This window comes from Mustela lutreola, chromosome 17 (genome assembly GCF_030435805.1).
Source record: "Mustela lutreola isolate mMusLut2 chromosome 17, mMusLut2.pri, whole genome shotgun sequence".
NCBI classification, from domain to species: domain Eukaryota; kingdom Metazoa; phylum Chordata; class Mammalia; order Carnivora; family Mustelidae; genus Mustela; species Mustela lutreola.
The window spans coordinates 22,320,801-22,346,696 of NC_081306.1; the positions used below are offsets into that span (position 1 = coordinate 22,320,801).

At 66.4% G+C, this 25,896-nt stretch overlaps 6 protein-coding genes across 26 annotated transcripts in view; 3 read left to right on the forward strand and 3 right to left on the reverse strand.

Moving 5' to 3' along the window:
• Positions 1-468: 468 nt before the first annotated feature.
• On the reverse strand, positions 469-4,128 carry NUBP2 (NUBP iron-sulfur cluster assembly factor 2, cytosolic). 3 transcript variants are annotated; one of them, XM_059155407.1, is made up of 7 exons: positions 3,980-4,128; positions 2,659-2,775; positions 2,384-2,582; positions 1,602-1,756; positions 1,392-1,502; positions 1,178-1,247; positions 469-1,036 (listed from the first exon to the last, which is right to left on the reverse strand). In XM_059155407.1, exons 1-7 carry the CDS (start codon positions 4,004-4,006, stop codon positions 864-866), a joined length of 852 nt encoding a protein of 283 aa, XP_059011390.1. In that variant the 5' UTR covers positions 4,007-4,128; the 3' UTR covers positions 469-863. The 3 variants fall into 3 exon arrangements, with proteins under 3 accessions (XP_059011390.1, XP_059011392.1, XP_059011389.1); XM_059155409.1 differs by having other exon boundaries at positions 3,989-4,114; XM_059155406.1 differs by lacking the exon at positions 3,980-4,128 and having other exon boundaries at positions 469-1,009; positions 2,659-2,769.
• EME2 (essential meiotic structure-specific endonuclease subunit 2) lies at positions 2,665-13,148 on the reverse strand. Its single transcript, XM_059155402.1, has 9 exons — positions 12,761-13,148; positions 12,494-12,630; positions 12,086-12,175; positions 11,406-11,497; positions 11,144-11,237; positions 10,838-10,953; positions 10,466-10,655; positions 10,113-10,386; positions 2,665-2,777 (listed from the first exon to the last, which is right to left on the reverse strand). The coding sequence occupies exons 1-8, from the start codon at positions 13,146-13,148 to the stop codon at positions 10,216-10,218; spliced, it is 1,278 nt and encodes a 425-aa protein (XP_059011385.1). The 3' UTR covers positions 2,665-2,777; positions 10,113-10,215.
• SPSB3 (splA/ryanodine receptor domain and SOCS box containing 3) lies at positions 4,339-9,955 on the forward strand. 3 transcript variants are annotated; one of them, XM_059155404.1, is made up of 7 exons: positions 4,339-4,477; positions 5,510-5,647; positions 8,040-8,223; positions 8,309-8,496; positions 8,591-8,693; positions 8,783-8,908; positions 9,104-9,955. In XM_059155404.1, exons 2-7 carry the CDS (start codon positions 5,522-5,524, stop codon positions 9,439-9,441), a joined length of 1,065 nt encoding a protein of 354 aa, XP_059011387.1. In that variant the 5' UTR covers positions 4,339-4,477; positions 5,510-5,521; the 3' UTR covers positions 9,442-9,955. The 3 variants fall into 3 exon arrangements, with proteins under 3 accessions (XP_059011387.1, XP_059011388.1, XP_059011386.1); XM_059155405.1 differs by lacking the exon at positions 4,339-4,477 and adding an exon at positions 4,835-5,294; XM_059155403.1 differs by lacking the exon at positions 4,339-4,477 and adding an exon at positions 5,313-5,334.
• Positions 13,117-14,214, forward strand: MRPS34 (mitochondrial ribosomal protein S34). The gene is made up of 3 exons (XM_059155417.1): positions 13,117-13,437; positions 13,527-13,569; positions 13,660-14,214. Exons 1-3 carry the CDS (start codon positions 13,117-13,119, stop codon positions 13,953-13,955), a joined length of 660 nt encoding a protein of 219 aa, XP_059011400.1. The 3' UTR covers positions 13,956-14,214.
• Positions 14,215-14,319: 105 nt separating this feature from the next.
• On the forward strand, positions 14,320-15,333 carry NME3 (NME/NM23 nucleoside diphosphate kinase 3). Its single transcript, XM_059155422.1, has 5 exons — positions 14,320-14,428; positions 14,517-14,647; positions 14,749-14,850; positions 14,932-15,044; positions 15,120-15,333. Exons 1-5 carry the CDS (start codon positions 14,383-14,385, stop codon positions 15,235-15,237), a joined length of 510 nt encoding a protein of 169 aa, XP_059011405.1. The 5' UTR covers positions 14,320-14,382; the 3' UTR covers positions 15,238-15,333.
• A 9-nt stretch (positions 15,334-15,342) lies between these two features.
• MAPK8IP3 (mitogen-activated protein kinase 8 interacting protein 3) overlaps positions 15,343-25,896 on the reverse strand; it is a 46,013-nt gene continuing 35,459 nt past the window's right edge. For 14 of the 17 annotated variants that reach the window (XM_059155386.1, XM_059155384.1, XM_059155376.1 and 11 more), the window contains 22 exons: positions 25,797-25,854; positions 25,199-25,351; positions 24,457-24,538; positions 23,388-23,518; positions 22,905-22,961; positions 22,652-22,822; positions 21,781-21,907; positions 21,509-21,604; positions 21,271-21,426; positions 20,566-20,731; positions 19,667-19,849; positions 19,387-19,576; positions 19,163-19,282; positions 19,004-19,084; positions 18,812-18,879; positions 18,567-18,715; positions 17,957-18,128; positions 17,758-17,871; positions 17,536-17,574; positions 17,183-17,362; positions 16,915-17,064; positions 15,343-16,840 (listed from right to left, as the gene is read on the reverse strand). In XM_059155386.1, the coding sequence (XP_059011369.1) occupies positions 16,719-16,840; positions 16,915-17,064; positions 17,183-17,362; positions 17,536-17,574; positions 17,758-17,871; positions 17,957-18,128; positions 18,567-18,715; positions 18,812-18,879; positions 19,004-19,084; positions 19,163-19,282; positions 19,387-19,576; positions 19,667-19,849; positions 20,566-20,731; positions 21,271-21,426; positions 21,509-21,604; positions 21,781-21,907; positions 22,652-22,822; positions 22,905-22,961; positions 23,388-23,518; positions 24,457-24,538; positions 25,199-25,351; positions 25,797-25,854 (2,765 nt within the window). In that variant the 3' untranslated portion in view covers positions 15,343-16,718. The remainder of the gene's footprint in view (positions 16,841-16,914; positions 17,065-17,182; positions 17,363-17,535; positions 17,575-17,757; positions 17,872-17,956; positions 18,129-18,566; positions 18,716-18,811; positions 18,880-19,003; positions 19,085-19,162; positions 19,283-19,386; positions 19,577-19,666; positions 19,850-20,565; positions 20,732-21,270; positions 21,427-21,508; positions 21,605-21,780; positions 21,908-22,651; positions 22,823-22,904; positions 22,962-23,387; positions 23,519-24,456; positions 24,539-25,198; positions 25,352-25,796; positions 25,855-25,896) is intronic. The other 3 variants (XM_059155378.1, XM_059155377.1, XM_059155374.1) reach the window with 1 other exon arrangement.

Sequence of the window (25,896 nt, forward strand, 5' to 3'; positions counted from 1 at the left end):
GCCCTTCCCCTGCCCTCTAGTTCCACACCAGGAAACATCTGTCCACAGTGCACCTGAGCCCCCATCATCGCCCCCCCTCCCAGCAGGGGGTCGCCCTGTCCCTTCTGCCAACATTCCAACCTCTTCCCTTGGGGAGGGCGCCACACCGTGCCCTGGCCCACTGCACCGCCCGGCCTCCCTGGGGTGCTGCATGTCACTCCCAGCTCTGCCCCGGCCCTGCGGTGTGGAGGGTGTGGAAAGCGACTGGGGATGGGCCGTCCGCTGCGCCAGGCTGAGCCTTCCCCGACGGCATGGATTTCTCCGCTATCACCAAGCTCTCCACACACTGACCCCAAGCTCGATCCAGGCGTCTGCAGGGGCCCACAGGCTGGGCGTCAGAAGGCCAAGCTGGCTTCCGTGGAGCGCACCAGCCTGTTAAGGCTCTGGTGGCCCCAGGACACGACGCTCCGGAAGCAGCAGACCCGTAACTGCGGCAGTGGGACACTTTTAATCATGGGTTCCTCTGAAGTTAAGTCTAACGCTTCACAAGACGCTCCCCGCTGTCCTGGCATCGCTCACAATGGCACTGGTGGGAGGCGCTGAGGACAGCAGACACCCCTAGGATTTCTCCAGACGTGTAGGTGTTGTGACCCACATGGAGCCTTGGCTGCGAACAACAGCCCGGCTGTGGGTCCAGGGGTGCGCGTGCCGTCACCTGAGAGTTCAGCCACCAGGACCCCACACCTTCTCCCGGGCCCTGCCACCGGCCCGCAGGACAGAACCACCCACTGTCAGCCACTCTACCGCCCAGAGGCCCACACGGCCACGGCCTCTGCTTAGGTCTGAGTGTGCGCGGCCAGAGACGCGAGAGGGGGCTGCCTTGGTCAGGAGAGCCGAGCAGGCGCCTCACTCAGAACCTTCTGAGCTATGGAGGAGAGCGCGGGGAAGGCGGGACTCTGAGGGAAGTCCCTGATGAAGTCTCGACCTTCCTCCAGGCTCCTGGTGAGCTCAGGGTCCAGAGGCACAGATCCTGCGAAGGGGGAGGGCAGGGGACGGGCTGTGAGGGTGGCAGAGGGTCAGGGGCCAGCTCCCCAGCCCCAAACCACCGGGGTTCCCGCAGGCTCCCGCTCGTGCCCACCAGCCGTGGGGAGCTCAGACCCTCGGAGCAGAGTCCAAGCGCTAGCCCTGCCGTGCTCACCCAGGAAGGGGACTCCAGCGAGTCTGGCCAGCTCTGCCCCGCCTCCCTGGGAGAAGACGTTGGTGCACTCCTGGAATGCAGATGTGCAGCCCCCCGTAAGGAACTTCTCACACACTCGAGGGACAGGCCCAGGGGTATTCTCGCCACCCAAGGCACACCTGACCACCCCTGGGCCCCGCAAGGGCTGGTGACCACTCGAGTCCCCACGACTCACTGTGCAGTGGGGACAGACGAAACCACTCATGTTCTCCACGATCCCGACCACCTGCAGCCCTGTCTTCCTACAGAAGGTCAGCTCCCGCCTCACATCCCCCACAGACACCGCCTGCAACCAGGCAACAGAGGACAACAGTCAGTGGGCGGGTCAAGAGCCGGGAGTGATGCCAGGTCCCCAGTGAGGTCGCGGATGGTGCTCGCGTGGTACCTGTGGCGTGGTGACCACGAGGGCCCCCAGGGGGCCATAGGGGCGCAGCGCCTCCACAGCAGCCATGTGCTCATCAGAGGTCCCCGGGGGCGTGTCCACAACCAGGTAATCCAGCTGTCCCCAGGCCACGTCAGACACGAACTGCTTTATCAGCGCTGCAGAGACCCAGGGGTCTCAGCGAGCCCCTCACCTACAGCTTCTGCAGGTCCCGAGTCTGTCCCAACAGCCGTAGAGCAAGCCACTCCTTATGGAGGATAGCACGCGCACCACGTGGGCCCCACAAGCACGTCCCTCTTCCCGGATGTGGGGACACCCCTGCCACCCAAGACTTCTGCTCAGGCCTGAGCCAGGAGCTGTGATCCCCCTGGGGAGGGGCTATGTGCCTGGACGCAGGTTCCCCTCCAGCTTCTGCAGCAGGAGAGATGGTGACCCACGGCGGCAGGTCCCACATGCAGCCCCTCTCCCCGCCAATTACACGGCTTAGTGGGGGCCGGCATGGCCTCAGGTCTGAGCAGAACCCTCCCCGCTCAGGGACTTGGATGGGGCCGTTGACAACCGCACAAGGTCCCTCCTGCTCTTAACTCCCACGCCGGCCTGATCGCCTGGTGAGCAGCAGAACCGTTCTGCAAGTAACTGGCTCTTGGGTCTCTGGCTTTACCCAGTAACCCTGGGGAGGGGGGCCCGAAGCTCCCGCAGGACTTTCTGACTTTTTAACGGAGTACCGAGGTGGCAGCTGGGGGAAGCAAGAGGGCTGGCTGTGCCGTCCCACGCCCCGTCATTACCGTTCTTCTTGGGGCCCCTCCACACCACTGCCTCGTCCGGGCTCTCCAGCAGGAAGCCCACGGACATGAGAGAGATGCTCTGCTCCTGGTCCACAAAGACGGGGACCCAGCCACTGTCACACTGGTGCACGGCCCTGCCCTGCGCCCGAAGCATGCGGGGGATGCTGGGGCCACACAGGTCCACGTCGAGGATGCCCACCTGCAAAGAGGCAGGATGTCCATGAGGGGCAGGAGCAGCGGGGCAGTCGGTGAAGGTGCCAGGGTGGGGTGCTCACCTTCTTGCCCGCGTGGCGCAGGGCCAGGGCCAGTTCCGTGGAGATGGTGCTTTTCCCGACCCCCCCCTTTCCTGAGAGGACGAGGAGGATGTGCCGGACACCTGCCAGGTTTCCAGGCTCTGGTCAGGAGAAAAGGGGAGGACAGAGAATCCACCTCGCACCAGATGCTCTGGGAGGCTCACTCCGAAGGCTCACCAGCCCCTCCTGCACCCCCAATTCCAAGACCTGCTCCTTTGGCGGAACGGAAGCAAACACCCCCAGCTAGAAGGAAGGTCTTCCCGCAGGCCAGCTCCAGACCTGACCTCCTAGCAGACGGCTGTCCCAAACCGCCCCCTCCGCTGTGAGCACGTGTGAGCTGCGTTCCCATAGCTCACGCTCCCAGGTGGGCCACAGGAACGGAGAGGCTGCAGGGTCCAAGCTGATCCCAGTGGGAAACAGGGCCATCGAGACAGGTTGAGGTGTGCTGTGCTGGGGACAGCCCTGCCCCCACTCATAGGATTCAGGTGTGATGCCCCCCAGGTGCCCAACCACTCTCCTGGGATCCCTGGTCTCCGGTTCTCAGGAGGAACGCTTAGAGCTCTAGTCACAGGAGGGCATGGAGCCACCTCTCTGGCTCACACCATGCCCTGAGCCCCAGGCACACACCTGCATCGCTGGCCACTCCCAGAGCGGCCCCAGGCCCAACAGCCATGGCTCTCTGTGGGCCGCGGACCACTCCGCCCGGGTCTTCCCTCCTATGAGCATAACATGTCCTTGAAGAAACACCAGGCCCACCCCTGCCGCGCAGGGTTGCCATCTGCATCCACACAGCCGTCAGTCCCTCTACAACACCCTAATGTTCTTGCCTCTTACCTCTGACCCCGCCACGGGCATCCCTGCCCGACATCCCCACCGCCCTGCCCGCGAGCCTGGGTCCCCCTGGGGGCTCCACAAAGGCTGCCCTGGTCCCGACCCTCCTCTAGACCCTGCCTCCAGCGACGAGCGGGGACGGGGTGCGCGGGGCACCGGGCCGGCTCGCGGCAGGGCCGGGTCGCAGACGCCGACAGCACCCCCGGGGCAGCCCGCCGCACCCGCCCGCACCCGCCCGCGCCGTGCTGGACCACCGGTTCCTCACAGAACCCACACAGGCGGCGCGCAGGCTCCAGCCGCGCGGCCCTGCGGCCCCCAGCCCCCGAGGCGCAGCGAAACGCGGCTGGTCCCCGCCAAGCACCCTGCGCGCGCCCTCTGGGCGCCGACGACACCCCCTGAACGCCCGGGGCCGCGACCGGCCGCGGCGCACCGGAGCCGCCAGTTCGGAGCACTCACCCGCCGCCTCCGCCGCCTCCGCCGCCTCCGCCGCCTCCGCCATCCTGCCCGCCGCGCCGCACGGCCTCCGTCCACCGGCCCAAGCCCCGCCCCCCGCGCAGCGCCCTCCCCCTGGCCGTCCTGACAGGCCCACTCGCGCTCCACTCAGCCAGTCACATCCACGCGATGTGCCCGCCATGAACCGGAAGTGGGCTCACTTCTGTGTCAGTCCCAGCCTCGCCCCGCGTCCAATGGGCACACGGGCCCTGTCGCCGACTGCTTGGGAGGTGACCAATGGGGAGGTGGAGCCAGGACCGACAGTTCGAGCGACCTTTCGGCAGGAGGCATGTGCCGCGCGGCCCGCCCCCTGCCCGCAACCCCGAACCGCCAGCGCCCAGCAGCGCCAGCCAGCGGCCGCGGGGCCAATGCGGCGCGGGGGGCGGGCTGCGGGGCGGGGATTGTTTACGTCTCGCTGGGGAGCGGAAAGTAGGTCACGGCCGCCGGGCGGAGCGCGGCGGCAACTAAGCAGTGGCAGGTGAGCGGCGAAGAGGTTCGGCGGGCGGCGGGCGCAGCCCCCGGCTCGGCCGCGCACGGCCGCCGCGCTCGCAGGCCTGGCGGGAGCGCTGGCGGCGCGGGGCCCCGGCGCGCCTTTGTTCCTGCGGGCGGCGGCGCTGGGGGGGCCCGGGGCTCGGCGAGAGGCCTCGCCGCAACCCCCGCGACAGCGCGCAGCTGGAGACCCGCGCGGGCCGGGTCGGGGCGCGCCGCCTGCGGTGCGCTGCTGCGGGGCGGTCACCTGCGCCTGGCGGCCGGGGGCGGCGCCTCGGGGAACCGGCGCGGGGGGCACTCTGGGTCGGGGGGCAGCCCCGGAAGGCGGCGTGGTCCCGGGAGAATGCGGGACGGGAAAGGCATTCCGGGCGAAGGGCGGGAGCGCGCTCGCACCGGGGCCAGACCCTTGCGGCTTGGAGGAGCGCGGAGGGGCGGGATGTTGCATGTTGTCTCCGTAAGGCAAGGCCGAGCCGTTTCCAGATGGATTGAGACTTGCTTCCGTTCTTAAGCTCTGTGCTTCCAGAAAGTCGGCTCGGCAGTAATGACTGAAGTGGGAGGAGCCAGAGGAAGGTGGCCCCGGGGATGGAGAGGGCTCAGGACATGGTTTGGAGGTGGTGCTGGGCGTGTGAGGGTGTTCAGGGTGACTGCCATGGGTCTGGCATGAGGAACTGGGAGGTTGGAGATGCCATCTGTCACACTGGACGACAGAGGAGGAGCCAGACGAGGTTGGAGGCGCCCGAGGGACGGCTGGGCTCCGCAGGCTGAGCTCGGTCCGGCTGAGATACGCGTTTGAGAGTCATGGGCATGTGCGTGGTGTTCCTCACTCTCTGCCTGGTGCTCATCGAGGTGCCTGCATGTTGGAGGGAGGGCTGACGGCGGGAAGAGTCCCAGAGCTCTTGGTCCGCATCCACAGGGCTTAGGCAAGCTTGCATCTTTGGCCGAGGCCAGCATAGCTGGCTGAGGATGGAGCACGGGAGCACTGCCTGTGTCTTCTCTGCTCAGAGCCTGGGTGTTCCTCCAGATCCTGTCCACCATGGCCAGGCGCCCTCGGAGCAGCAGAGCTTGGCACTTTGTCCTGAGCGCAGCCCACCGAGACGCGGATGCCCGGGCTGTGGCTCTGGCAGGGACCACTAACTGGGGCTACGACTCGGATGGGCAGGTATGTCCTGGTGGGGGATGTGGGCATGGATGGACTAAGGGGCAGAGGTGCCCAGGGCAGGCAGTACCTGAGCCAGAACTGAAAGAGAAAGATGCCCCCGGGGGCAGAGGATGGGCCAGGGAGGCCCTCCTTTCCCCTGGTCAAGGACCCATGTAGCCCTGGGGTGACAGGACCCCAGGACAGATACCACCTTCTTTAGATTTTTCTCTCTGGGGCACAGAAGTTGTTTTTTTTTGGTCAGTTCAACAAAAACTCCATTCCACTGATCCAACCAGCGTCCTAAATCAGCTTGGCGTGTGTGCTCCCAGAGGTCATCTTTGCCTGTATGAATATATGCTTGGTGTTTGTGTACATGTATGTAGAAAGAGGACCTGGAATTTTTAGAGATCAAAACGCCCGTGCCTTCCCATATGCAGCGGCTCCAGAGCTCAGGGAGGCCAGGGGTCCCGCAAAGGAGCAGCTGGACGCCCCAATCGTGGCAGCCACGCTGCACAGCTGTTGTGCCTTTTGCTGGAGGTGGGCACTGCAGATGGCTTGTCAGAGCGCTCAGACCAGGGCAGGGGTTCAGTTCTGCTCTGAGTCGCTTTGGCTGCTTCCGGCAAGGGTGATCCTTGGGTGACTGGGCTCTGCCGGGTCCTAGCACCCCATGTTATTGCCCTAGCCCTGGCGGGTGTCCTGGAGGAAGCAGTTGTCTTCTTGATAGCGTGAGGGTGGCTGAATCCCGTGGGACCACCACCCCCGGGGGAGAACTGGAGGCAGAGTCCAGGGCCCCTTCCAAGGGCCTCCCCAAACTCCCTGCCCAGGCCAGTGAGAGGCCTCGGCCTGCATTCCTGTCACATTGCCAGCTCCCCCGACCACGTGATCTGAGCAATCCATTCTCCCGCCAGTCTCTGCCCGGCCAGCTCATCGCTGGAAGATGCAGGTGGTGTTGGGGGCCTAGGGCACAGCATGTGACGCATGCCTATAGCTTGTCTGTCACCTAATGGGCGGGGAGTCCTGGGTTGTGTGGGTGGGCGTGTCACCCCAGCACCTCTGACTCCGGCTCTGATGCTGGTTCTCTGGTTGGTGGTGGGCAGCTGCCCCCTCCCTGCTGTGCTGCTGCGCAGGGGGCTGGTCGAGTGGACCCCGGGACTCAGGTCTGTGACCTTGGCATTAGACAAAATGGGAAGGGGATGGACGGCCTGATGAGCAGTGAGCCTGCCTTCGCTTTGGGGGAACAGCATTTTCCATAAGGGGCGGGTGGTGCCTCAGGCATTCTTCCTGTCTCTTGGTGGCATCTGTCCATGACTGTGGCTTCTGGCCTCCTGAGCTCCATCTCTGCTGTGTGGCCGCTCCGTAGCCTTGGGTGCCAAGAAACAAGGGGCAGGTTTTTCAGCCTCTAACGGGAGAAAGCAGAGCTGAGGAGCACAGCATGGGAGGGAAGGGCTGGAAAGGCCTCTTGGAAGCGCCGTCTAGGGGCATCGAGGCCGCCCCTGCTGTAGGAGACAATGGACACAACAGGGGGGTGGGCAGGCCCCGATGCAGGCTGTAGGCCTTACCCTCAGAGCAGCAGGATGCTAAGGCGAACCAGGCCTTGCCCTGGGTCTGTGCAGGGACCGAGAACATTTCGGGGGGAGGAGCTCATGGAGGCCAGGAGAGCAGGGCACAGAGGGTGGAGCCTGCCAGGACCCCAGCCTGTGTTCAGGGCCTGGCCAGTGAGACCCCAGCCCCTTGCAGGTGGGTCCAGAGGGCCCTGTCCTCAGAAGAGGAACAGCTCCGTGCGCAGAAGGCATCTGTAGTGTTAGCATACCTGACTGGTCTTCTGGAAGGATTTGGCTCTGGGCCATCATCGGGCTCCCAAGATGTGGAGCACATGTCATGAGGGTGGGGCCCCTTGGGCAGAGGACAGGTCCCCATGGAAGGTCTTGCTGTGGCAGCACTGCATGTATGTGCACGGGACTACAGTGCCCTGGGCTTGGGTTAGGAGCCACCCATTCTGTGATGACCAGAGGGCCACGGCCCAGAACAGATGCAGGGGCTCTGCAACAGGAAGGGGCCCACGCGCTCCCTGTGTAGAGAGCCAGGCTGCCTTCGTCAGGTCAAGAGTCTGTCTCAGGCTCCCCTGCTTCAGGACGGCTGGAGGAGGAGCTGGAGCCAGCAGCCCCACCTGACTGGTTGTCAGCGGGGTGCCTGGTGACCCCCGGTGGAGCCCTTGAACCCATTCCCAGGAAGGCGGGGGAGGTGTCCAGGGCCACTGGGGGTGGCCCTGGACAAGGGTAGAGAGTCCCAGGGAAGGCCTTTGGGGATGGATCTGCAGGCGCTTCCTCGGGGCATCAGTGCCATCGACCTGCACGTGGTGGCAGCGGAGGGCAGGGGGCATGCCAGGCGGGAGCAGCTGGTCCTTCTCTTGCAGCACAGTGACTCTGATTCCGACCCGGAGTCCCCCACCCTGCCGCCGCCCATCCCCAGCGCTGTGCCTGTGACCGGGGAGTCCTTCTGTGACTGTGACGGCCAGAGTGAGGCCTCCTTCTGCGGCAGCCTGCACACGGCGCACCGCGGCAAGGACAAGGACTGCCGCTGTGGGGAGGAGGACGAGCGTGAGAACCGGGGGAGGACACAGGGTGCGGGGCACGGGAAGCCGGCCTGCGTATCCTCCAGCCCTGACCTCCTCCGCTCCTGCAGATTTTGACTGGGTGTGGGACGACCTGAATAAGTCCTCGGCCACCCTGCTGAGCTGTGACAACCGAAAGGTCAACTTCCACATGGAGTACAGCTGCGGCACAGCGGCCATCAGGGGCACCAAGGAGCTGGGGGAAGGCCAGCACTTCTGGGAGATCAAGATGACCTCCCCAGTCTATGGCACCGACATGGTCAGTGGCCAGCAGGCTGGCGGGGGTGGGGCTGGCAGGTGTGACCCCAGGCGCCCAGGCCCCAGACGCCCTCTACCCGCCCCACTCTTCCCAGATGGTGGGCATCGGCACGTCAGACGTGGATCTGGACAAGTACCACCACACGTTCTGCAGCCTGCTCGGCAGAGACGAAGACAGCTGGGGTCTCTCGTACACGGGTATGCAGGGCCCCGAGGGCAGGCAGAGGACAGGGGTGGGGGTCGCAACCCCGAGGCAGCAGGGCTCACCCCATCGCCCTGTCCCCCAGGTCTCCTCCATCACAAGGGCGATAAGATGAGCTTCTCGTCAAGGTTTGGCCAGGGCTCCATCATCGGTGTGCACCTGGACACCTGGCACGGGACGCTCACCTTTTTCAAGAACAGGAAGTGCATAGGTGAGGGCAGACGTGACCTTGACTGGTGCCTGCAGGGTGTGGAACTGCAGCCCCCACCCAGGCGTCCCAGCAGCTGGTCCCTGTAGGAACCTGAGGTCCTGGGTTTCCTGGAGGGCGGGGCCACACCAGAGGCAGTGGGAGTCTACACCCTGCAGGGCCGGCTGGGGACTCAGGTGGTGCCCTCCACTCCCCCAGGTGTGGCGGCCACCAAGCTGCAGAACAAGAAGTTCTACCCAATGGTGTGCTCCACGGCGGCCAAAAGCAGCATGAAGGTGATCCGCTCATGCGCCAGCATGACCTCCCTGCAGTACCTGTGCTGCCACCGCCTGCGCCAGCTGCGGCCTGACTCTGGGGACACGCTCGAGGGGCTGCCCCTGCCACCCGGCCTCAAGCAGGTGCTGCGTCACAAGCTTGGCTGGGTCCTGAGCATGAGCTGCGGCCGCCGCAAGCCCCCCGCACCATCCCCCGTGGCCACCTGCGCAAGCGGCCCCGAGCCCCGGCCACACCCACGGAAACGCTGCCGACGGACCTGACTGCTTGCTGGAGGACACCGCCTTCCCTGGGCCTGGAGCCGCCTGCTCCACACCCCTTCAAACAACTCCAGAGGGCAGACTCACGGCCAGGGCGCCCAGGGCGGTTTTGGCTGGTATGGGCCCCTGTGGCCCCAGGAGCATTGGCCTTTGGTGTCGTGCAGATGCGGCCAGCCCGGCTCTCCTGGACCGACTGGGCCGGAGGACACGGGCAGAGGCAGCCCCCGTGCTCGCTCCCGGCCTGTTTGCGTCCTTCAGCTGCTCGTGCATGTCGTCAGCTGCTGTCCCTCCTGTCCCAGGCCAAAATGACCGTAATAAACTTATACTCCACATGACGCCTCTGTGGTGGCCAGAGGAAGGAAGTCAGGGCCGAGGCCCGGGGCTCCCGGCTGCCCAGGGCTCTCTCCATGTCGCAGCCAGCTACATCCCAGCGCCTGCCAGGAGAGCCAGCCCCGTTCTCTCTCCTCCCCCGGGACTCTGTTTTATTGCCTCTCAGAACATGCCGCCCCCAAGTCTCCCCGTGACTGGTGTTTGTTACCCCTTCCTGACCCCAACTGGGCCCCAGCTCTGTGGCCAGCATGTCCAGGACCCAGGGCAGGGGAAGTTCACCCCTCCTCTCCTGCCCATCCCAGCTACCCTAGAATGTTTAGGCTGCCCCACGCCCTCCCACCTACCCCAAGGGCAATGCCCTGTTCCCTCCCCCTGCCAATTGGGGTGGGGTGGACCACGTTCTGTCCTGCTGGTGAGACAGGGCTCCTTCCTATCCCACAGACGTAGTCAAGAGCTCAGGTCCAGCAGGAGCTCGGGGTTGGTGGCGGTCAGGAAGAGGCAGATGCGGCGGGAAAGGTCAGGCCCCACCCTGCGGGGCCGGCCAACACCGCCGGTCTTCACGGGGAGGTCCGCCAGGAGGGCCAGGCGCTCCTGATCCGAGCTGCAGCTCGTGTATGCCTGTGGTGGGCACAGCGATAAGCAGGGCAGCTCTTGGGGCCCTAGCTCCACAGCGACAGGCAGGGACTGGGGGACCCACCTGCTGCAGAAGGCGGGGAGAGGGGAAGGCAGTGACAATGGCATCGGCCACAGCAGGGCTGACCCGGCGGAACTGCCTGATCTGTCGCCACCAGACCCCCCGCAGTCCTGTGCCATCTCTTGCCACGCGCTCACCGGCTGCCCAGCGCCCAGCCACACAGAAGGAAAAGGCACAGGAGTCCCGGTACTGCCTACAGATGGAGAAGGATGCAAAGAAGGTTCTAGAGCCCTCACGTCTTCGGAGCACCCTGTCCTCCCGGCTCACAAAGCCCTCGGCTCTCTGCTATCAAAGACACCAGGGAGATTCCACCCACCCAGGTGTCCCTGTCCCCTCCCCCAGCCACAGTCACAAGTGTGGGTCGGGGGCACGCACTTGAGCGGGCGCTGAGCAAGGGCCCTGGTGAAGGCGCATATGTTCTGAGTCAGCTCCTGCCAGGAGGCCACCAGCAGCACATCCAGATGTGCCCAGAGCTGCAGGAGGACCAGGGCCTGAGGATGTGAGCCCACCGTTTGGTCAGACAAGGTCACCCCTAGGGGACACCCAGCTGAGACGAACCCCACATGCTGCTCCAGGACCAAATGGGCTGCTGGGCCTTAGAGAGCAGCCCAGGCACCAGGACCAAGGGCAGAACCAAAGGCAAACATCCCACCCATCCCACTTCACCTGACAGGCCCTCACCTCTTCCACCTTGGGCCAGCTGAGTGTCACTGGGGCACGGGCCACTGCTGGACTCTCTGGCTGCTGCATGTGCTGGCTGCTGGGCTGCTGAGACCTGAACAAAGATGACCATCTCTCTGGGTCCCCACACCCCATCACTCTTCCGGGGCCCCCCAAGAAAGGGAATTAGCTGGGTCATAGTCAACCCCTGGGCTCCCACTACCTCTCCCCCGAACTCCCGCATCCCAGCCAGGCCTACTAAAGACAAGAGAGTGACTGGTACCACAGGTAGGCATCCAGCCCGATGACAGCCAAGCGGAGGCCGGTGGAGCTCTCAGGACAGACCCAGGGCACGGAGCAAGATGGGCCACAAGTCTGCAAGCCGAGGTTTAACACATCTGTTTCTGCAGCTGGCAACACGGCAACTGCGTTCGCATGCAAAGAAGCCGGCCTGAGAGTGGCTCAGTGGTCCGGGGGAGAGAAGGACACAGGCTTCCAACCACAGAGCACAGCTGTGTGCCTCCTGCAAGGCCGAGGGACCTGGGAAACCCACAGTGCCTTCCAGGCACCTGCAAGAGGGGCCCTGACCCCTCACCCTCCACTTCTGCCTCTCCACCCCAGCACCCAACTGCCTACCATTCTGCAGGTGTGTGAGAAACCCTGAACCACCCACACCCAGACCCGCACAGAGTCTAAGCTAACGCCTGCCTTGTCACTCAGCTCACCGGAGAACTTCCCCTAACCCGGGTTTTACTCTCCAGCAGCGGCCCCAGTCTGCTCCAGGCCAAGAACCCACCTGGCTTCCCTAGCTCACCCACATCTCCACCCCAGGCCGCTGCACACATCCTGTCTGGTCCTTCTCCCCTAGAGTACAGAACAGCAGCTAGCGGAGCAGCTCCCCCAAGCTGGGAAGCCCAGCCCCTCCGCCTGTGGGAAGGACTACTGCGCCCCACCCCTGCGCACCTGAGTCAGCTGCAGGAGGCCCTGTAGAAACTCCTCTGGCTCCAGGAGCAGGAGAACCTGTTCCTCGGCAGCCCACACCTCCGAAGGCACCTGTGGGGACATGGAGAGACAGTGCTCCCCGCCCCCACCTCACAAGTCCCAGGGCGCTGCCTGGGCCCAGTGGTTCAGAGGCTCTTCGCTATAGCCAAGCCCAGAGCCTGGCGAAACTGCTCTACAGACAATCCTCGCCTCATCCCCCGCCAAGTCCAAGACCAGTTCAGGTTTGTGGACACCAGCCCTGCAAGTCGCCCGCACCCCTTGAGCGCTCCAGCTTCTAGCTGACCACTCTCAAGCCCCGCAGGCGTGCGTGAAGTTGCAGGGAACAAGCACTCAGGCCAGGGGTGCACTCCGCAGCCACCGGACACTTACAGTGCGGGGACAAGGGTCCGGCTTCATTCTGGTCCACCTGAGGCTCCGGGCCGGGCGCTGGGGTTCGATGTGGTACTCACAGCCCAGGGCGCCCAGGGCCTCCAGCAGGACGTCGGCACCAGCATCTTCCAGAATGGCTGGGATGAGCCGCAGGGACACGGCTGTCACCACCGCCCGGCTGCGGAGAGCCGACCCCGGCCTGCGCCCGGCCGCCTCCCCAGCTGGGAAACCGACTCCACGCCGGCGCCCCCCGGGTCCCCCACGCACCTGGGTCCACGCGCACTGCCACGCGCCGCAGGGCCCGCTCGGGCCGCAGAGCCTCGGCGGCCGCCCTGCACTCCTCCGCCGCCGTCCTGCACTCCTCCACCGGCCGGCGGGCCTTCGCGCCGGCGGGTCCCTCGCCGTCCGAGTCCGAGACCTCCCACGTCGGAGGCCGCCGCCGGCCCCCGCCCCGTGCCCCCGCCCGGCGCCAGCATCCAGCCCGCCCGCAGCCCTCCCGCGCCATCGCTGGCCCGGCCTCCACTGAGCTTCCGCCCGCACTCGGACGTTTTTCCGAGGGACACCGGCCGCTTCCGGCGGAGGCGCGGCTTCCGGTCGGGGCACGGGCAAGCCGGGCGCCGACCATGGCGCGCAAGAAGGTGCGGCCGCGGCTCATCGCCGAGCTGGCCCGTCGCGTTCGGGCCCTGCGGGAGCAGCGGAACCGACCGCGCGACTCGCAGCGCTACGCCCTGGACTACGAGACGCTGACGCGGCCGTACTCCGGCCGCCGGCTGCCGGTGCGCGCCTGGGCCGACGTGCGCCGGGAGAGCAGCCTGATGCAGCTGCTCAGCCGACTGCCACTCTTCGGCCTGGGCCGCCTGGTCACGCGCAAGTCCTGGCTGTGGCAGCACGACGAGCCGTGCTACTGGCGCTTGACGCGCGTGCGGCCCGACTACACGGCGCAGGTGCGTGCGCGCGGGTGCCCCGGCGCCCCGGCCGCGGGGAGGGGGCGAGCGCGCGCTCCGAGCCGACGCACTGTGCGCTTGCTTTGCAGAACCTGGAGCACGGGAAGGCCTGGGGCGTGCTGACCTTCAAAGGTGAGGCGCTGGGGGCGGCCGTGACCCTGACCCCTGACCCCAGCCTGTCCCACGGGCGCACGTGTGCTCAGCCCCGGCCTTCTTCCCTAGGGCGGACGGAGAGCGAGGCCCGGGAGATCGGGCAGGTCATGTACCACGACTGGCGGCTGGTGCCCAAGCACGAGGAGGTTGCCTTCACCGCGTTCACACCGGCGCTGCCCGAGGACGCTCCGCGCTGCGTGCCCTACCCGCCACTCCTGCGGGCCATGATCCTAGCGGAGCGGCAGAAAAGAGGGGACGCCTGCACCGAGGAGCCCATGCTGAATCTGGAGCGGACCCGAGTGCATCCCTGGGACTACCCTGCGAAACAGGAGGCGAAGAAAAAGGCCAAGGCCACGCCAGTCTAAATGCCACGGGGAGGGCGCGGGGCCCCGCTTTGTGAACGAAGACGCCTTTGCGTTGCAGCTGGGTCAGCCCCCTGGGAGCATGGAGCCAGACCCTGCGCCCCCGCCTTTGCTCTGGGCGAGCAGGCCCCCGGGGTGTCGGGGCTGGCCTCGGGGCGTGGCGGGGCTGGCAGCGCTGGCGCGGGTCGCCTCTGCGCTCGGTGCGGTCACTGCCGGACTCGGCCGGCAACTGTGTGCGCGCGCGAATAAAGGCAGAACCGGAGTTCTGGTTTGTGGTTTTCATTGCGTTTGGGGTTGGGCAGCCACAGCAGGTTTTGGGCAGGTCCGGGAGGGAGCGCCGACCCTGGGGGGGTACCTGAGGGCTGGGGCTCCCCGTGCGCCCGCCGCCCGGCCCCTTTAAGCGCAGGCCCCGCCCGCCGCCGCCGCCATCATGCTGTGCCTGCTGCTGACGGTGCTCGCCCACCTCTTCCCGGCTGGTGAGCGGCGGCGGGCCCGGGTGGGGGAGCGGGTGCGGGCAGGGGAGCGGCCGGGCCTGACACGCCCCAACCCCGCGGGCTCCCGCAGCGGGCGCCGGCGTATACGAGCGCACCTTCCTGGCGGTGAAGCCCGACGGGGTGCAGCGGCGGCTCGTGGGCGAGATCGTGCGGCGCTTCGAGCGCAAGGGCTTCAAGCTGGTGGCGCTGAAGCTGGTGCAGGTGAGGGCGCGCGGGGGGCGGCGGCGGGGCGGCAGCGGGGCGCGGGCGGGCGGGTGGAGACACCGCCGCGCGCGGCACGTCCCCACCCCGGACCGCCGCAGGCCTCGGACGAGCTGCTGCGCGAGCACTACGCCGAGCTGCGCGAGCGGCCCTTCTTCGGCCGGCTGGTGGACTACATGGGCTCGGGGCCCGTGGTGGCCATGGTGAGTGCCCGGCGCGCGGGCGGGCGAGTGGGCGGGCCCGAACGGAGGCCTATGCACTGATCCCCGCCGGCTCGCGCGCAGGTGTGGCAGGGGCTGGACGTGGTGCGCGCCTCACGAGCGCTCATCGGGGCCACCGACCCGGCCGACGCCGCGCCAGGCACCATCCGCGGGGACTTCTGCGTCGAAGTCGGCAAGTAAGGCAGCCGGAGCGCGCGCTCAGCCCCCGCCACGCCCCGGCAGCCGCCGGCGCTCACGTGGCTCTCCCGCAGGAACGTGGTCCACGGCAGCGACTCGGTGGAGAGCGCCCGCCGGGAGATCGCGCTCTGGTTCCGCGGCGACGAGCTGCTGTGCTGGGAGGACAGTGCCGCGCACTGGCTGTACGAGTAGCTGCGAGACCCCGCGGGCCCCTCCTATTAGTGGCCCGCCCTGGCTCACTGCGTGGGCCAGCGTTTCTTGGGACAATAAAGTGAAGCAAGTCCTTAACGCTCCCGCTGGTCTGTGCCCAGGGACACAGGGCTACGACGTTAAGACATTTATTACATACAGAGCAGATACGTGGGTTCGCTTGCAGGGCCAAAGCCTGAGGAGAATCACCACCCAGCCCCTTCCCTAGCTGCGCCCACCCGGCTCGCCCTCGAGTCTCTTCGCGGCCCTGTGGGAACAGACAAGGGACTGGACGTACATCACAGTGGAGAGTGGCAGGGTGGTGGGGAGAAGCCTGCAGCTGCACGTGGCTGTTGTGGTGGCGGGCTAGGATGCGGCGTGGCTGCCCGAGATCTGTGCTTCTCTGGTGGGAGGTGGGTGGGCAGCAGGGCTTCCGGAGCAGGAGTGAGGCCTGGACCTGGGCGGGTTGGGGAGGTGGCAGTCCAGGGCGGCCCCCCTCAAAGCCGGCTGGAGGCAGCTTCTACCCCGAGCTCTCGCGGGCTGTCTTCAGTTGCCCTCAAGGGAGCAGGCCACACTGCCAGCCCTAGGCACTTCTTAGTGTGTCTTGGGAGCTGGGCTCCTTGGAGACTGGGAGGCAGGCCCCAGACCACGTGTCCCCCTGAGGCTGAGCCTGTGTCCTAGGACTGACCTCAGGAGAGGCCAGGGGCCTCCCCTTCTTCCTGAGGCCTGCACCTGCCTTGGCAGCCTGAGAAATTCCACCCGAGAGGATTGTGAGAGGGGAGGTCTCCAGAGCCTGCTCCCACCGGGTGGGTCTTCTGTACAGGGAGAGCTGGCCACACGGGGTGAGCAAGAAGAGGGCATCTGTCCCCGTCTTCTCAAGTAGCTGCCTTAGGCAGCCTGGCTACGTGCTTCCATGCCAATTCTCGGGGCAGGCGTCAGGATGTGGGTGGGAGGTGTCCGGGGAAGGCTAGTAGCTGGGCCAGCTCCCGCAGGGTCAGACCCATCCCATCAGGCAGCAGGCAAAGGCAAGTGCGCTCTGGCTGGGAAGACCTGGCGGGCTGAAGTCCTTGCTTCCTGCCCTGGGGGGTCCTGGGGTGAGGGAAGTGGGGGGCCCAGGGTGGAGCTGGGAGCCACCTGCAGGGCCTTCTCCTGATCTGACCTACCCCAGGACCCTGCCCTGCTCTGGCCCTGAAGTGCCCCCAGGCTGTGAGAACTTGTGACCAGAGGCGAGCCAGAAGCTGCTGGGTCGGGTATTCCCAGAGGTTCTTGCCCTCCCGGTGAGGGTGCAACCCCGCTCCCCCGTCTCCCTCCCAGCCAGACCCTTGCTGCCGCCCTTGGGGAGGCCCGGCCCTAAGGTGAAAGCTGCAGGTTGAGAGGTTCTAAGAGGGGCGCCGGGCTGCCTGCAGGGCGGGCAGCGGGTGGGCAGGGTGGGGGGGCTGTATGTACACGTGGGCGGCGGGCAGGCGGCGGGGCAGGCTGGAGCCTCACTCGGGGCTGTAGGACACTTGCCACACGATGATGTGGCTGCGTTCTGCCTTGGACAGCAGGGGCTTCACCTGGCTCACGTCCCCAGTGTTCTCCTCGGTGTCATCATCCTCTCCGTCCCCTGGACAGACAGCAGCTGTTGTGATGGGCCTGCCCCCCTGGGGGGTCCCGGGACCCTGGGCAGCGCCTACTCACCGATGCGGAAGTCGATGTAGCCCTCCCCGCCGCTCAGCACCAGCACGTTCTTCAGCTTCTGGCCCTCGGCGTCCGAGGTGGGGGCGGCGGGGCCGGGGCTCTCAGATGGGCTGTCGAGCACGCTGCCATTGAGAGTGGCCAGCACGTTCCCTGTCATTGGGGCACAGGGAGCTCAGCCAGGCAGCCGGCGCGTCCCCCCCCCACCCCACAGGCTCCGGAAGGGGGGCCACGCCGCTGCCTGGCAGCAAGGGGGGGCCCAGCTCCTCACCTGGAACTGACACAAAGAACTTGACGGCATCGCGGTGGCCGTGGAAGCAGAGCTGGGCCTGGGCCATGGAGCAGTAGGGGATGAAGCTGCTGGCCGACTTGTCGCTGCTGTCATCCCCATACACGTGAATGACGCCCCCAGGGCGGGCTCCTTCCCCAGCTGTGGGGGATGTTTTGTTGGCTGGAGAGAGAGAAGGGCAGCAGGCCCCAGCCTGAGAGGAGGCCGCTGATCTCCAGCGGGCAGAGGCAGCATCAGGAGAGCGCCCGCCGCCGGGGCGAGGCCAGCCCCAGCCCACAGGGCATCTCAGCTGGGGACTTCCGTGCGAGGGCAGGAGGCAGATGCTCTGGACTCACCTCGGAGCCCCAGGAGCTGGCCTCGGTGCAGAACCACGGCTGGGGAGGCGAGGGGCACAGCATAGGAGGGAGAGGAGAGAAGTCACAGGAGGGGCAGGCCGGGGCGAGCGGCACCCCAGTCCGGAGTGAGGCCTGGCCGAGCGTGCCCTCCACCCCCTGCCCCCAAGTCTTGTCCGAACGCAGTCACCACCACCTGTGCGGGCGTCAAGGGGGGTCACTCACTCTCCGTCAGCGGGATAGAAATGACCACGCCGTTGCCGGTGCCCACCCAGAGGCGGTTGCCCGCGATGAGCAGGGCCGTGATGCGCACAAAGGAGAAGCCCAGCTTGCCAGTGCCTGGGGAGAAGAGGGCAGGTGGTCGGTGTGGCCACCGCTGGGGGCCCTCCCGGCCCTGACGCCCAAGCCCGGTGCAGCCCCTCACCCAGCATCTTGCTGACGTAGGGCTCGATGTCCACGTCCTGCAGGTGCTGGTGGGTGTGGGCGTGGTAGAGCCGCAGCGTGGAGTCCAAGCGGATGGACACCCACACGCCGTCCCCGATCCACGCCAGCTGCCGGACCTGGCTCTCCCGCCGTGGGTGTGCATCAAACGACTTCTGTGGGGTCGCGGCAGTTCACGTCAATGAGGGAGTGCCGGGGGGGCGGCGGCTCTGAACCCACCTAGCCGCAGGTCACGATGCAGCCCATGTGGCTCACTGCAGCCTTTGCTCTAGAACCTGTTCTGCTCCTCAGGGTCCAGGTTCCAGGGCAGAGCCGTAGCCACCTCAGCCCACAGGCTGGCGGCCTGGGGGAGGCGAGCGGGGCCCCGAGGGAGCTGATAGGACTCACTGCAGAGCAAAGCAGCAGGTGGACCCCAGACAGACTGGCACTCACAGCCCAGCCGCCCCTGCTGGCCCGTGATGGTGCTGTCTCCCTGAGCAGGCTGCCCTGGACCCCACAAAACCCCCAGGGCCCATTAGCAGGCATGCAGGGAACGCTGCCCCCAGCAGGATCCCCTTCCCATCCCACGAGGCCCTCCTGCTGCCAGCACTTGCCTCAATCTGCATTGTCTTGGGCTGGATGACGTGCACCTTGTTCTTGTAGCCACACCACACGCGGTCACACACGACGGCCATACAGCGAATGGAGTGGTGGGGGTGGCCCAGGTCCATCAGGTGATAGTTGCTCAGGTCCCACTGCCCATCTGCAGAGAGCCCCAGACGCCTGCTCGGGCCTGGCCAGGACCCCCCTGCCCATGGTGGGGGCGGCCGCTCACCCGCCCAGCGTCCCCGGGCCTCACCTTCGCCTCGGTGGAAGATGGCCAGAGTCCCATCAGCCAGGGCCACCAGTACACGCCCTTTCACGTGTCTGGAAAGGGACGGTGGTGAGCGAGAGGGCCTAGGCTGGGTACTGCGGGCCCCTCCCGATGCCCCTGGCCCCTCCCGCTGCCCCAGGCCCCTCCCGACGCCCGCCCTCAGCTGGGGTACCATACACCAAGCTCAGCACCGAGTCCTTCAGCTTGATGGAGTGCAGACACTTCTTCCAGTTGGCCACGGCTGAGTGCACATACAGCCTGTGGGAGGACGCCATGGTGGGCAGGGTTGCTCTTCCAGGAGACCCTTCCCACACCCCGCCCTGGGGCCCCACCTACCAGCCGTTCTGGGCTCCCAGCCACATGGTGGGGGCCGCGCTACTGCTGGCCCCCGCAGGGTCTGTGCTGGGCTCTGGCTCTGGCTGCGCCCCACCTGTGTCAGCCTCCGGCCCGTTCTCGCTGCAGGAAGGATGGCTGCTCCAGGGTGGCCCGGGAGAGCCCCTTCCCGCCCATCTCAGCCAGCCTCCCCACCCCTCCGTCGGCCCCGTCCTCAGAGAGCCCACCTGCCAGGCTGGGCAGTAGGGGCCGGGGAAGGGGCCAGGTCGGTGAAAACATGCTCCGTGAGGGGCCCAGGCCGCACCGCAGCCGCCTCTGCCTCGCTGGGCCCAGAGTCTGGTACTTCCGTGGCTTCCGTGGCTTCTTCCGTGGACTGAGACGGGTTGACCTTCCCATTGGCGACATTAGCCACCTCCCCTGTGGAAGGGAAGAGTGAGTGTGGCCAGGGGGTGGGGAGGAACAAGGGGGTTGGGGGAGAGCGGCCACCCAGGCGCAGGCCCAGCTCACCCTGACCCTTGTCCAGCACTGGGGTGTCCCCTCGGGAGGAGCAGTTGCTGCGGGGCACGTTACAGCGGGTTGCGCAGCCCACCAGGGTGATGCCCGCCAGCACGCCGTCGGCGCCGGAGTCCTCAGGGTTCACGTCACTGTCCAGGAAGATCTCCCCCGGAGGGTAGTCACTGTCACTGGCCGCTGCGGGAGAGTCACGGCCCCGTCAGCCTATGCTGAGTAGCCCCCACTACCAAAACATAACCAGGGCTCCCGTCCCATGTGGGACTGCCGAGGAGGGAGAAGGCGGCTGCCGGCGACCGTGGGTGGCTCAGGGTGCCCCGGACTCTTAGGCCAGGCTGGCCTCAGTAAGTGGGCCCCTACTCACGACCACTGCCTGCGGGCCTAGAGAGCCAGCACAAGGTATGGAGAAGTGAGATTCTGGTCTCTGGGAGCAATCAACTCTGATCACGTGTCAGAAAGTGAAGAGTTCTGAGGAGCTTGGGGCCATCTTGGAAGATGGCCCAGGCAGGGCCCTGCCCGCCCCCCCAAACGCTGGCATAAGAACTGCCACCAAGAGGCAAAGCCAAGCCTCTGTCAGCGCCGGCTCTCCCAGCTGCAGCAGGGCGGCAGGAACTGGGCCCATTGCAGGTCGGTGCTCAGTTCCCAACCGGTATTTCCATCTGTCCTGCGGCCCAGCTCATCTCCTTCCAGGCACGAAAGCGACAGTCACCTCGGGGTCCTCTCCTACTTGTTCACGGGACTAAGGGGCGGCACTGCCAGCATGCTCCCCTCTGGACTCCCCCATGGGCTCCCAACTGTCCCCAGCATGTCCGAAGCGAGGCTGGTACGGCTCACCGGGCCTCCTCTATCCCCGCCGTGTGCAGAGCAGCCACTGCGCGCACGCTGCCAGCCCTCACCTGGAATGCTTGAGATGCACAGGACGTGGGCGTTGCAGACAGTGAACTGGTCCACCACAGTGCCCGGCTGGTTGGCGTCAATGATGACCACTTTGCTGGTGGTCAGGGTGCTGGTGAGGATCCACACGCGGCTGGAGGTGGCATCCGGCTCGGGGAGCTCCTTTGCCTGTTTCCGAGCACAGGAGGCCAGGCCTCTCCAGCAGCCACACCGGTCGTGGGGGCCTCCCGAGCCCTCTCAGGGTGCAGCCCTGCCCGCGGCCTCAGGGGACGCATGTCCTCCAGCAGCAGGGCAGTGAGAACTCAGTACTGAGCTCTGGTGCCCCGGTCCCTGCCCCCAAGCCAGTCTGGGCCACAGAACAAAGCCTTAGACCCCATGTGAAGCCTTTTCCGCCAGCCCCCTGTCCTCGGGCCACCCACCACTCCTGCACACAACTTGCGAGGAGGAGGAGGAGACACCCCTGGGGGCCTGAGCCCCCTAGCCCTGCGGCCTGTGGAGCCTCAGACCCTCTGCACATCTCCCCCGACCCAGGAGGCAGCAAAGGCCTCCATCAGTCCTGGACCGGGAGGGGACCCCAGATGAGCCCAGTCTTGCGGCACTGTCCCCAGCTGTCCTGTTTCTGTCACTCTCAATGTGACTCCAGTGCTGGGCACAGTCACCTAGACCCCAGGAGCAGTGGGGTCCCTGGCCCTGCCATGTGCTCTGACCTTCTTCTCTGGAGACGCGTGATCACTCTTGGTCTCTCCTTCTACTTCCCGGTCACAGGTCAGAGGGTCGCGGCCTGGCACAGGCTTGACTCCGTTCCCAGAGTCGTCCTCGCCCGGTTTCCACCCGCTCAGGTTGACGCCCGCGGCACACCACAGCTGGGAGAAGGGCCCTGGGGTCAGCGAGCCCACTGCCTGCGCCCACCCACCCGCACCTGTCAGCCCCGCCGGGCTGGCTCACCTTCATGGTTGGGTCTTTCTCCACCAGAGGGCGGCAGTACACGGGCACGGGCACGTTCTTCATCCGGGTATCCTCTTGGCCCCCGTTGGGGCTCAGCTGCAACCACAAGGCAGAGGCCACTGGGCGTGAGGCCTGAGGCGGAGGGCCAGTCCTCCATGGGTGGGGCCATGGGGGCACCGTAGGGCTGCGCAGGTGGCTCCCCAGCTGCCATCCCATCTGCCCCCGCACCCCCCGCCCCTCCCCCTGCCGGCCTCCCATGCCCTCTGCAGCACCTGCTTGTACTTGGCCGGCAGGCTCCAGCCGCAGGCCTGCAGTCGCCCATCATCGTTGCGCACGTGCTCGCGCACCTGGCGGTACTGCTCCCGCTTCTGCTCCCGGCGGGCGGAGGACGTGCAGTCGCTGGCAGGAGGCACACAGGTCATTTCCTGCCCGTGCCTGCTGGCCTGCCCTGCATGGGGCACGCACGGTCCCCACGCCCAGGTAGCAGGACCATGCGTGCCCCCTCCCCGGTCCCCCAACGGGCAGCCTGGGCACCGGCCCCTGTCCAGCTCCCGCCCAGCGCTGGTCCCCTCCCCCAGGCCCTTCCAAGAACACAACACACAGAATTCCCCACTTCTGCTCTGGAGCCAAAATCCTGGTATCAAAACTAAGGGAAACATGAATTTCCAAACAGAGTTATTCCCAGGCAGAAACCCTACACTGCTGACTTCCTGTCAGCTCCCAGAACCTCCAAGGACACAGGGGTGTGGGCCACAGCCTGGGGTGGGGCCTGACCCCGCCTGCTGGCTGCAGCACCGTCCCCAAGAGCAGGGGAGCCGGGGCACCTGAGGGGCTGTGGGTGGCCCTCTGGGGCGAAGGGCAGGGACTGGGGGGCAATGGGGCCTGTACCCAGAGATGCCCCGTGCACCCAGTCAGACTGGAGGGGCGCAGGGTGTGGGCGCAGAGAGGTCAGCCTCGGAGGCTGGCCAGCCCCCTCCCACCAGGGACCGCATCCCTCAGCAAAGCCCCCCAGAGAGTGAGACAGAGGCTGCTTGCTCGTGCCTCAGAGCCTGGAGGGGCAGGACCCTGGGACCCAGGGCCTCCCCTTAGCCCAGCCTGTGGTGCAGGCCTGCGGGAGGAGCAGGGACACTTTGGGACACTCACTCGTCAGGGAAGAACTCCAGGGGCCGGCTGCCCGCTGACATGGGACACATCGCGTGGCCGCGGCGCTGGCTGAAGCCGGCTGTGGTAGGAGACTTGTAGTGGATGTTCACCGAGGGGTAGGGCCGCTTGGCTGGAGGGGGGCTGGACGAGGAGCTGAAGAGGCGGCTGAAGCTGCCAGTGGGGACACGGGAAGTGAGGGGTGGCCAAGGGGGAGCCTCCTCTGCCCCCTCCCCACCCTGGCGCCCCAACTCACAACTGCCAGATGGTGGATTTCTTCTTCTCCTGGACAGACGGATGCTCTCGGGACGCTCTACAGGGGGCGGGGAAGGGGGGCCAGGGACCCGCTCAGCCCTTGCCCAGGCAGACCTGTCCCCAGACTACACCCACCCATTGGGCCCTGCCCAGGCCAACTTGGCATCTCCCTTGCCTGGGATCGGGTGCTGGGGAGCCCCCCACTGGCACACGGGGAGTTGGCCTCAGGGAGGAGGGACTCCCAGGGGGTCAGTCACAGCTTCCTGGAAGGGTCTCAGCACACCAGGCCCCAAGACGCCAGCTGGGCTCTAACCCAGCCAGGCCCCTTGCCGGCTCAGAGCCCCGCACTGGCTCCCACCAGGCCCCCTTCCGGTCCTTCTGCAGGAGAGGGAGGCGGGGAGGGATCCACCACATTCTGTTTCTCAGGGCTTGCCACGGGGTCCATGGCTCGAGGCCGGGCACCCCAGGGGGCCGAGGGGCCCACCTGATCATCTCGGTCCACCGCACGGCCTCCTGGAGCTCCATCAGCCTCTCCTTGTACTGGTTGCGCTCCATGAGCACACGGGCCATCTCCACCCGCGTGAAGCGGCGACGCTGCGCCAGGGGGACCTTGTCCTGCGGGGGGGCACAGCCGCTCAGCCGGCGGGCAGCTGGCGCCCTTCCTCTCTGGGGCCTCCTCAGGCAAACGTGGTGGGGGGGGTACTTGGGCAGCCTACCCACCCCCATGGGGGACCTTTCTAGAAGGTCACATGACACACTTGAGGAGGCTGACACAAGCCCCTGAATCCCATGGTGATCCCAAATGCCTCCAGTCGACACGGACAAGTGACATCGGTCCCCAGGGGCAGCAGAGGAAGAGAGGTTCTAGGGAGGATCCGGCAAGCGGGACACTGCGTCTGAGGCGGACGCTGGTGGTTTTGGCAGATCCGTGTGGGGTCTGCCAGCTGGGAGTGCGGGGGCAGGACCCAGTCTGCTCCCTGCGGCTGCAGGCTGGCCTGGGGCCAAGGCACCCCAGGCAGCTGCCAGGCAAGTGAGCATCAGCCCCCAGCCCCAGGCAAAGAGGTGCTAGGTGCCTCTGGGTCTCTTCTAAGGTGCTCAGAGATGGGGCTGCGCAGGACGGGCTGAGGGAACACATGGCCGGCACCCTGACACATGCATCACGTGCCCCCAAAAGGAACCGAGCTACTGAGCAGTGTGCCGTGTCCCCTGTCACCTCAGGCCGAGGAGCCCGGCCCCACCCTCGGCGGAAGGCAGGCAGCCCAGTCACCAGACCCTGACCAGAAGGGGGTCCACAGCGGTGAGGGCTAAGGCCCAACACGCAGTCTCCCTCTGCCTTCCCTGAAGCAGTTCCTAACAGTCAGTTACGAACCCCCAAGGAGTAGCGGGCTCGCCTCAGGACCATCCTTGGACCTGGAGGGGGGTGTGGGCCCCTAAGGCTGAACAGGGGTTCTCACCAGGAAAGGGTGGAGGAGAGGACACAGAAGGGGTGAGGAGGGCCCCGAGCCCGCCCCGCGGCCCGCCCCCCACGCCCGCAGGTTAATAGTGGAATATACCAATTCTGTACAGAGATAGCCGCTTACATCCTCCACCTCCTCTTTGGGCTCACGCCTGGCGACGATGGCCTCAGACTTCACTCTGCAGGACCAGGAGGGAATTGTGGCGGGGGGGGGGGGGGGGGGAGGTAGTGGGGAGGCCCCGCTGGGCTCTGGCCCTGGCGGACCAGTGGCCCAAAGCCCTGCTCAAATGAGCCCTGGCGGCCCCAGCAGAGGACCAGGGCTTTGCGGAATGGGAAAGGCGCAGCCCGCCGGCCAGCCCCAAGCAGGTCTGCTGCCCCCACAGCGCCCCCCACCCCGTGACACCTCCCCCTTCCAGCCTGGAGCCACAGGCACCCCCACGGGAAGCATCAGGCTGCAAGAGAAGTGCCAAGTGCTGGGACGGGGACCCAGAAGTTTCCAGAACCCAGAACCCCCCTCCTCCTGAATGAACCTACGAAGGCAGGCTTCCTCCTAAGGGAGGTGCCTCCTAAGGAAGACGAGGGGACAGGTGGACGATGCGGAGCGGGGCGGGGATGCGGGGAAGAGGGGAAGAGGGGCAGCTGGGCCTGGGTCGCTCCACTGTGAGCGGGAACTGCGGGAGGGGCAGGCTGCGGGAGGAGCGCAGGGCGGAGCCGCTGGGAGGCGTGTCCTCCAGGGGGAGCCCGGAAGGGGGGGACCGGACTGGGGGCGTGGCATAGCCCCGCCCCTTCCAGGAGTCCCACCACCTACTCCCAGGGCCCAGTCCCAGGCCCTGGCTCACCTCCTGAGCTCTTCCTCCAGGTCCTTGACACGGCCCTCGAGCCTAAGCTTGGCCTGCCTGGCGGCTTCCAAGTCCCCTTTGAGCACCTCCTGCTCCCCGGACAGCTGGTCCACCTTGGCGATGAGGTCATTTTTCACCACATTCAGAGCGTTTCTTTGAGAAGGCAGAGAGTCGAGAAGTCCATGTGAACCGCTGTGCACACAGTGCGACGGGGGCTCAACGGGGCCTGCCGGCTCATGGGGGTCTGAGCGGAGACCCCGCAGTGCAGAATACGGGGAAGAGTGGTGACCCTGGATGGGCAAGCTGGGCCGTGTGGGTCTGGGCCCTCCCAGCGTTATTACAGGGAGGCCTTGGCCCTGGGTGGCGGGTTATCTCAGTACTCTCGGAGGGAAGAGAGCATTCCAGGTTTTTTTTCTTTTCATAGAGAGGGTAGTGGGGGGAGGGGGAGAGAGAGAATCCCAAGCAAAATCCATGCCCAGTGCAGAGCCCATTGTAGGGCTGGATCCCAGGACCCTGAGATCATGACCTGACCCGAAATCAAGAGCGGGTGGCTTAACCAACAGAGCCCCCCAGGTGCCCTGGAGAAGAGCGTTCTTACTTGGTTTCTAGAAGCTGGGAGTTCTCCAGCAGCAGATTCCCCACTTCCTTGCCCATTCCTGAAACAAAAGTCACAGAGGTACTCCCCGGGTCGGAAGCCA

Bases quoted from the DNA above. Each gene is read 5' to 3' on its own strand.
- NUBP2 (XM_059155407.1), bottom strand. From the start codon at position 4,006: ATGGCGGAGGCGGCGGAGGCGGCGGAG. The intron at 2,776-3,979 runs GCGGCGGAGGCG...TCCTGACCAGAG, and splicing joins AGGCGGCGGAGGCGGCGGAG to CCTGGAAACCTGGCAGGTGT. The intron at 1,037-1,177 runs GTGAGCACGGCA...CCACCCTCACAG, and splicing joins CGCTGGAGTCCCCTTCCTGG to CCCGTCCCCTGCCCTCCCCC.
- SPSB3 (XM_059155404.1), top strand. From the start codon at position 5,522: ATGGCCAGGCGCCCTCGGAGCAGCAGAGCTTGGCACTTTGTCCTGAGC. The intron at 5,648-8,039 runs GTATGTCCTGGT...CTTCTCTTGCAG, and splicing joins GCTACGACTCGGATGGGCAG to CACAGTGACTCTGATTCCGA. The intron at 8,224-8,308 runs GTGAGAACCGGG...CCGCTCCTGCAG, and splicing joins CTGTGGGGAGGAGGACGAGC to ATTTTGACTGGGTGTGGGAC.
- MRPS34 (XM_059155417.1), top strand. From the start codon at position 13,117: ATGGCGCGCAAGAAGGTGCGGCCGCGGCTCATCGCCGAGCTGGCCCGT. The intron at 13,438-13,526 runs GTGCGTGCGCGC...CTTGCTTTGCAG, and splicing joins GGCCCGACTACACGGCGCAG to AACCTGGAGCACGGGAAGGC. The intron at 13,570-13,659 runs GTGAGGCGCTGG...CTTCTTCCCTAG, and splicing joins GGGCGTGCTGACCTTCAAAG to GGCGGACGGAGAGCGAGGCC.
- EME2 (XM_059155402.1), bottom strand. From the start codon at position 13,148: ATGAGCCGCGGCCGCACCTTCTTGCGCGCCATGGTCGGCGCCCGGCTT. The intron at 12,176-12,493 runs GTAAGTGTCCGG...ATGTCCCCACAG, and splicing joins CGGACCCTTGTCCCCGCACT to GTGCCTTCGGAGGTGTGGGC. The intron at 10,656-10,837 runs GTGCGTGCCCCC...CTCCATCTGTAG, and splicing joins CTTGCTCAGCGCCCGCTCAA to GCAGTACCGGGACTCCTGTG.
- NME3 (XM_059155422.1), top strand. From the start codon at position 14,383: ATGCTGTGCCTGCTGCTGACGGTGCTCGCCCACCTCTTCCCGGCTG. The intron at 14,429-14,516 runs GTGAGCGGCGGC...GGGCTCCCGCAG, and splicing joins CGCCCACCTCTTCCCGGCTG to CGGGCGCCGGCGTATACGAG. The intron at 15,045-15,119 runs GTAAGGCAGCCG...GCTCTCCCGCAG, and splicing joins TTCTGCGTCGAAGTCGGCAA to GAACGTGGTCCACGGCAGCG.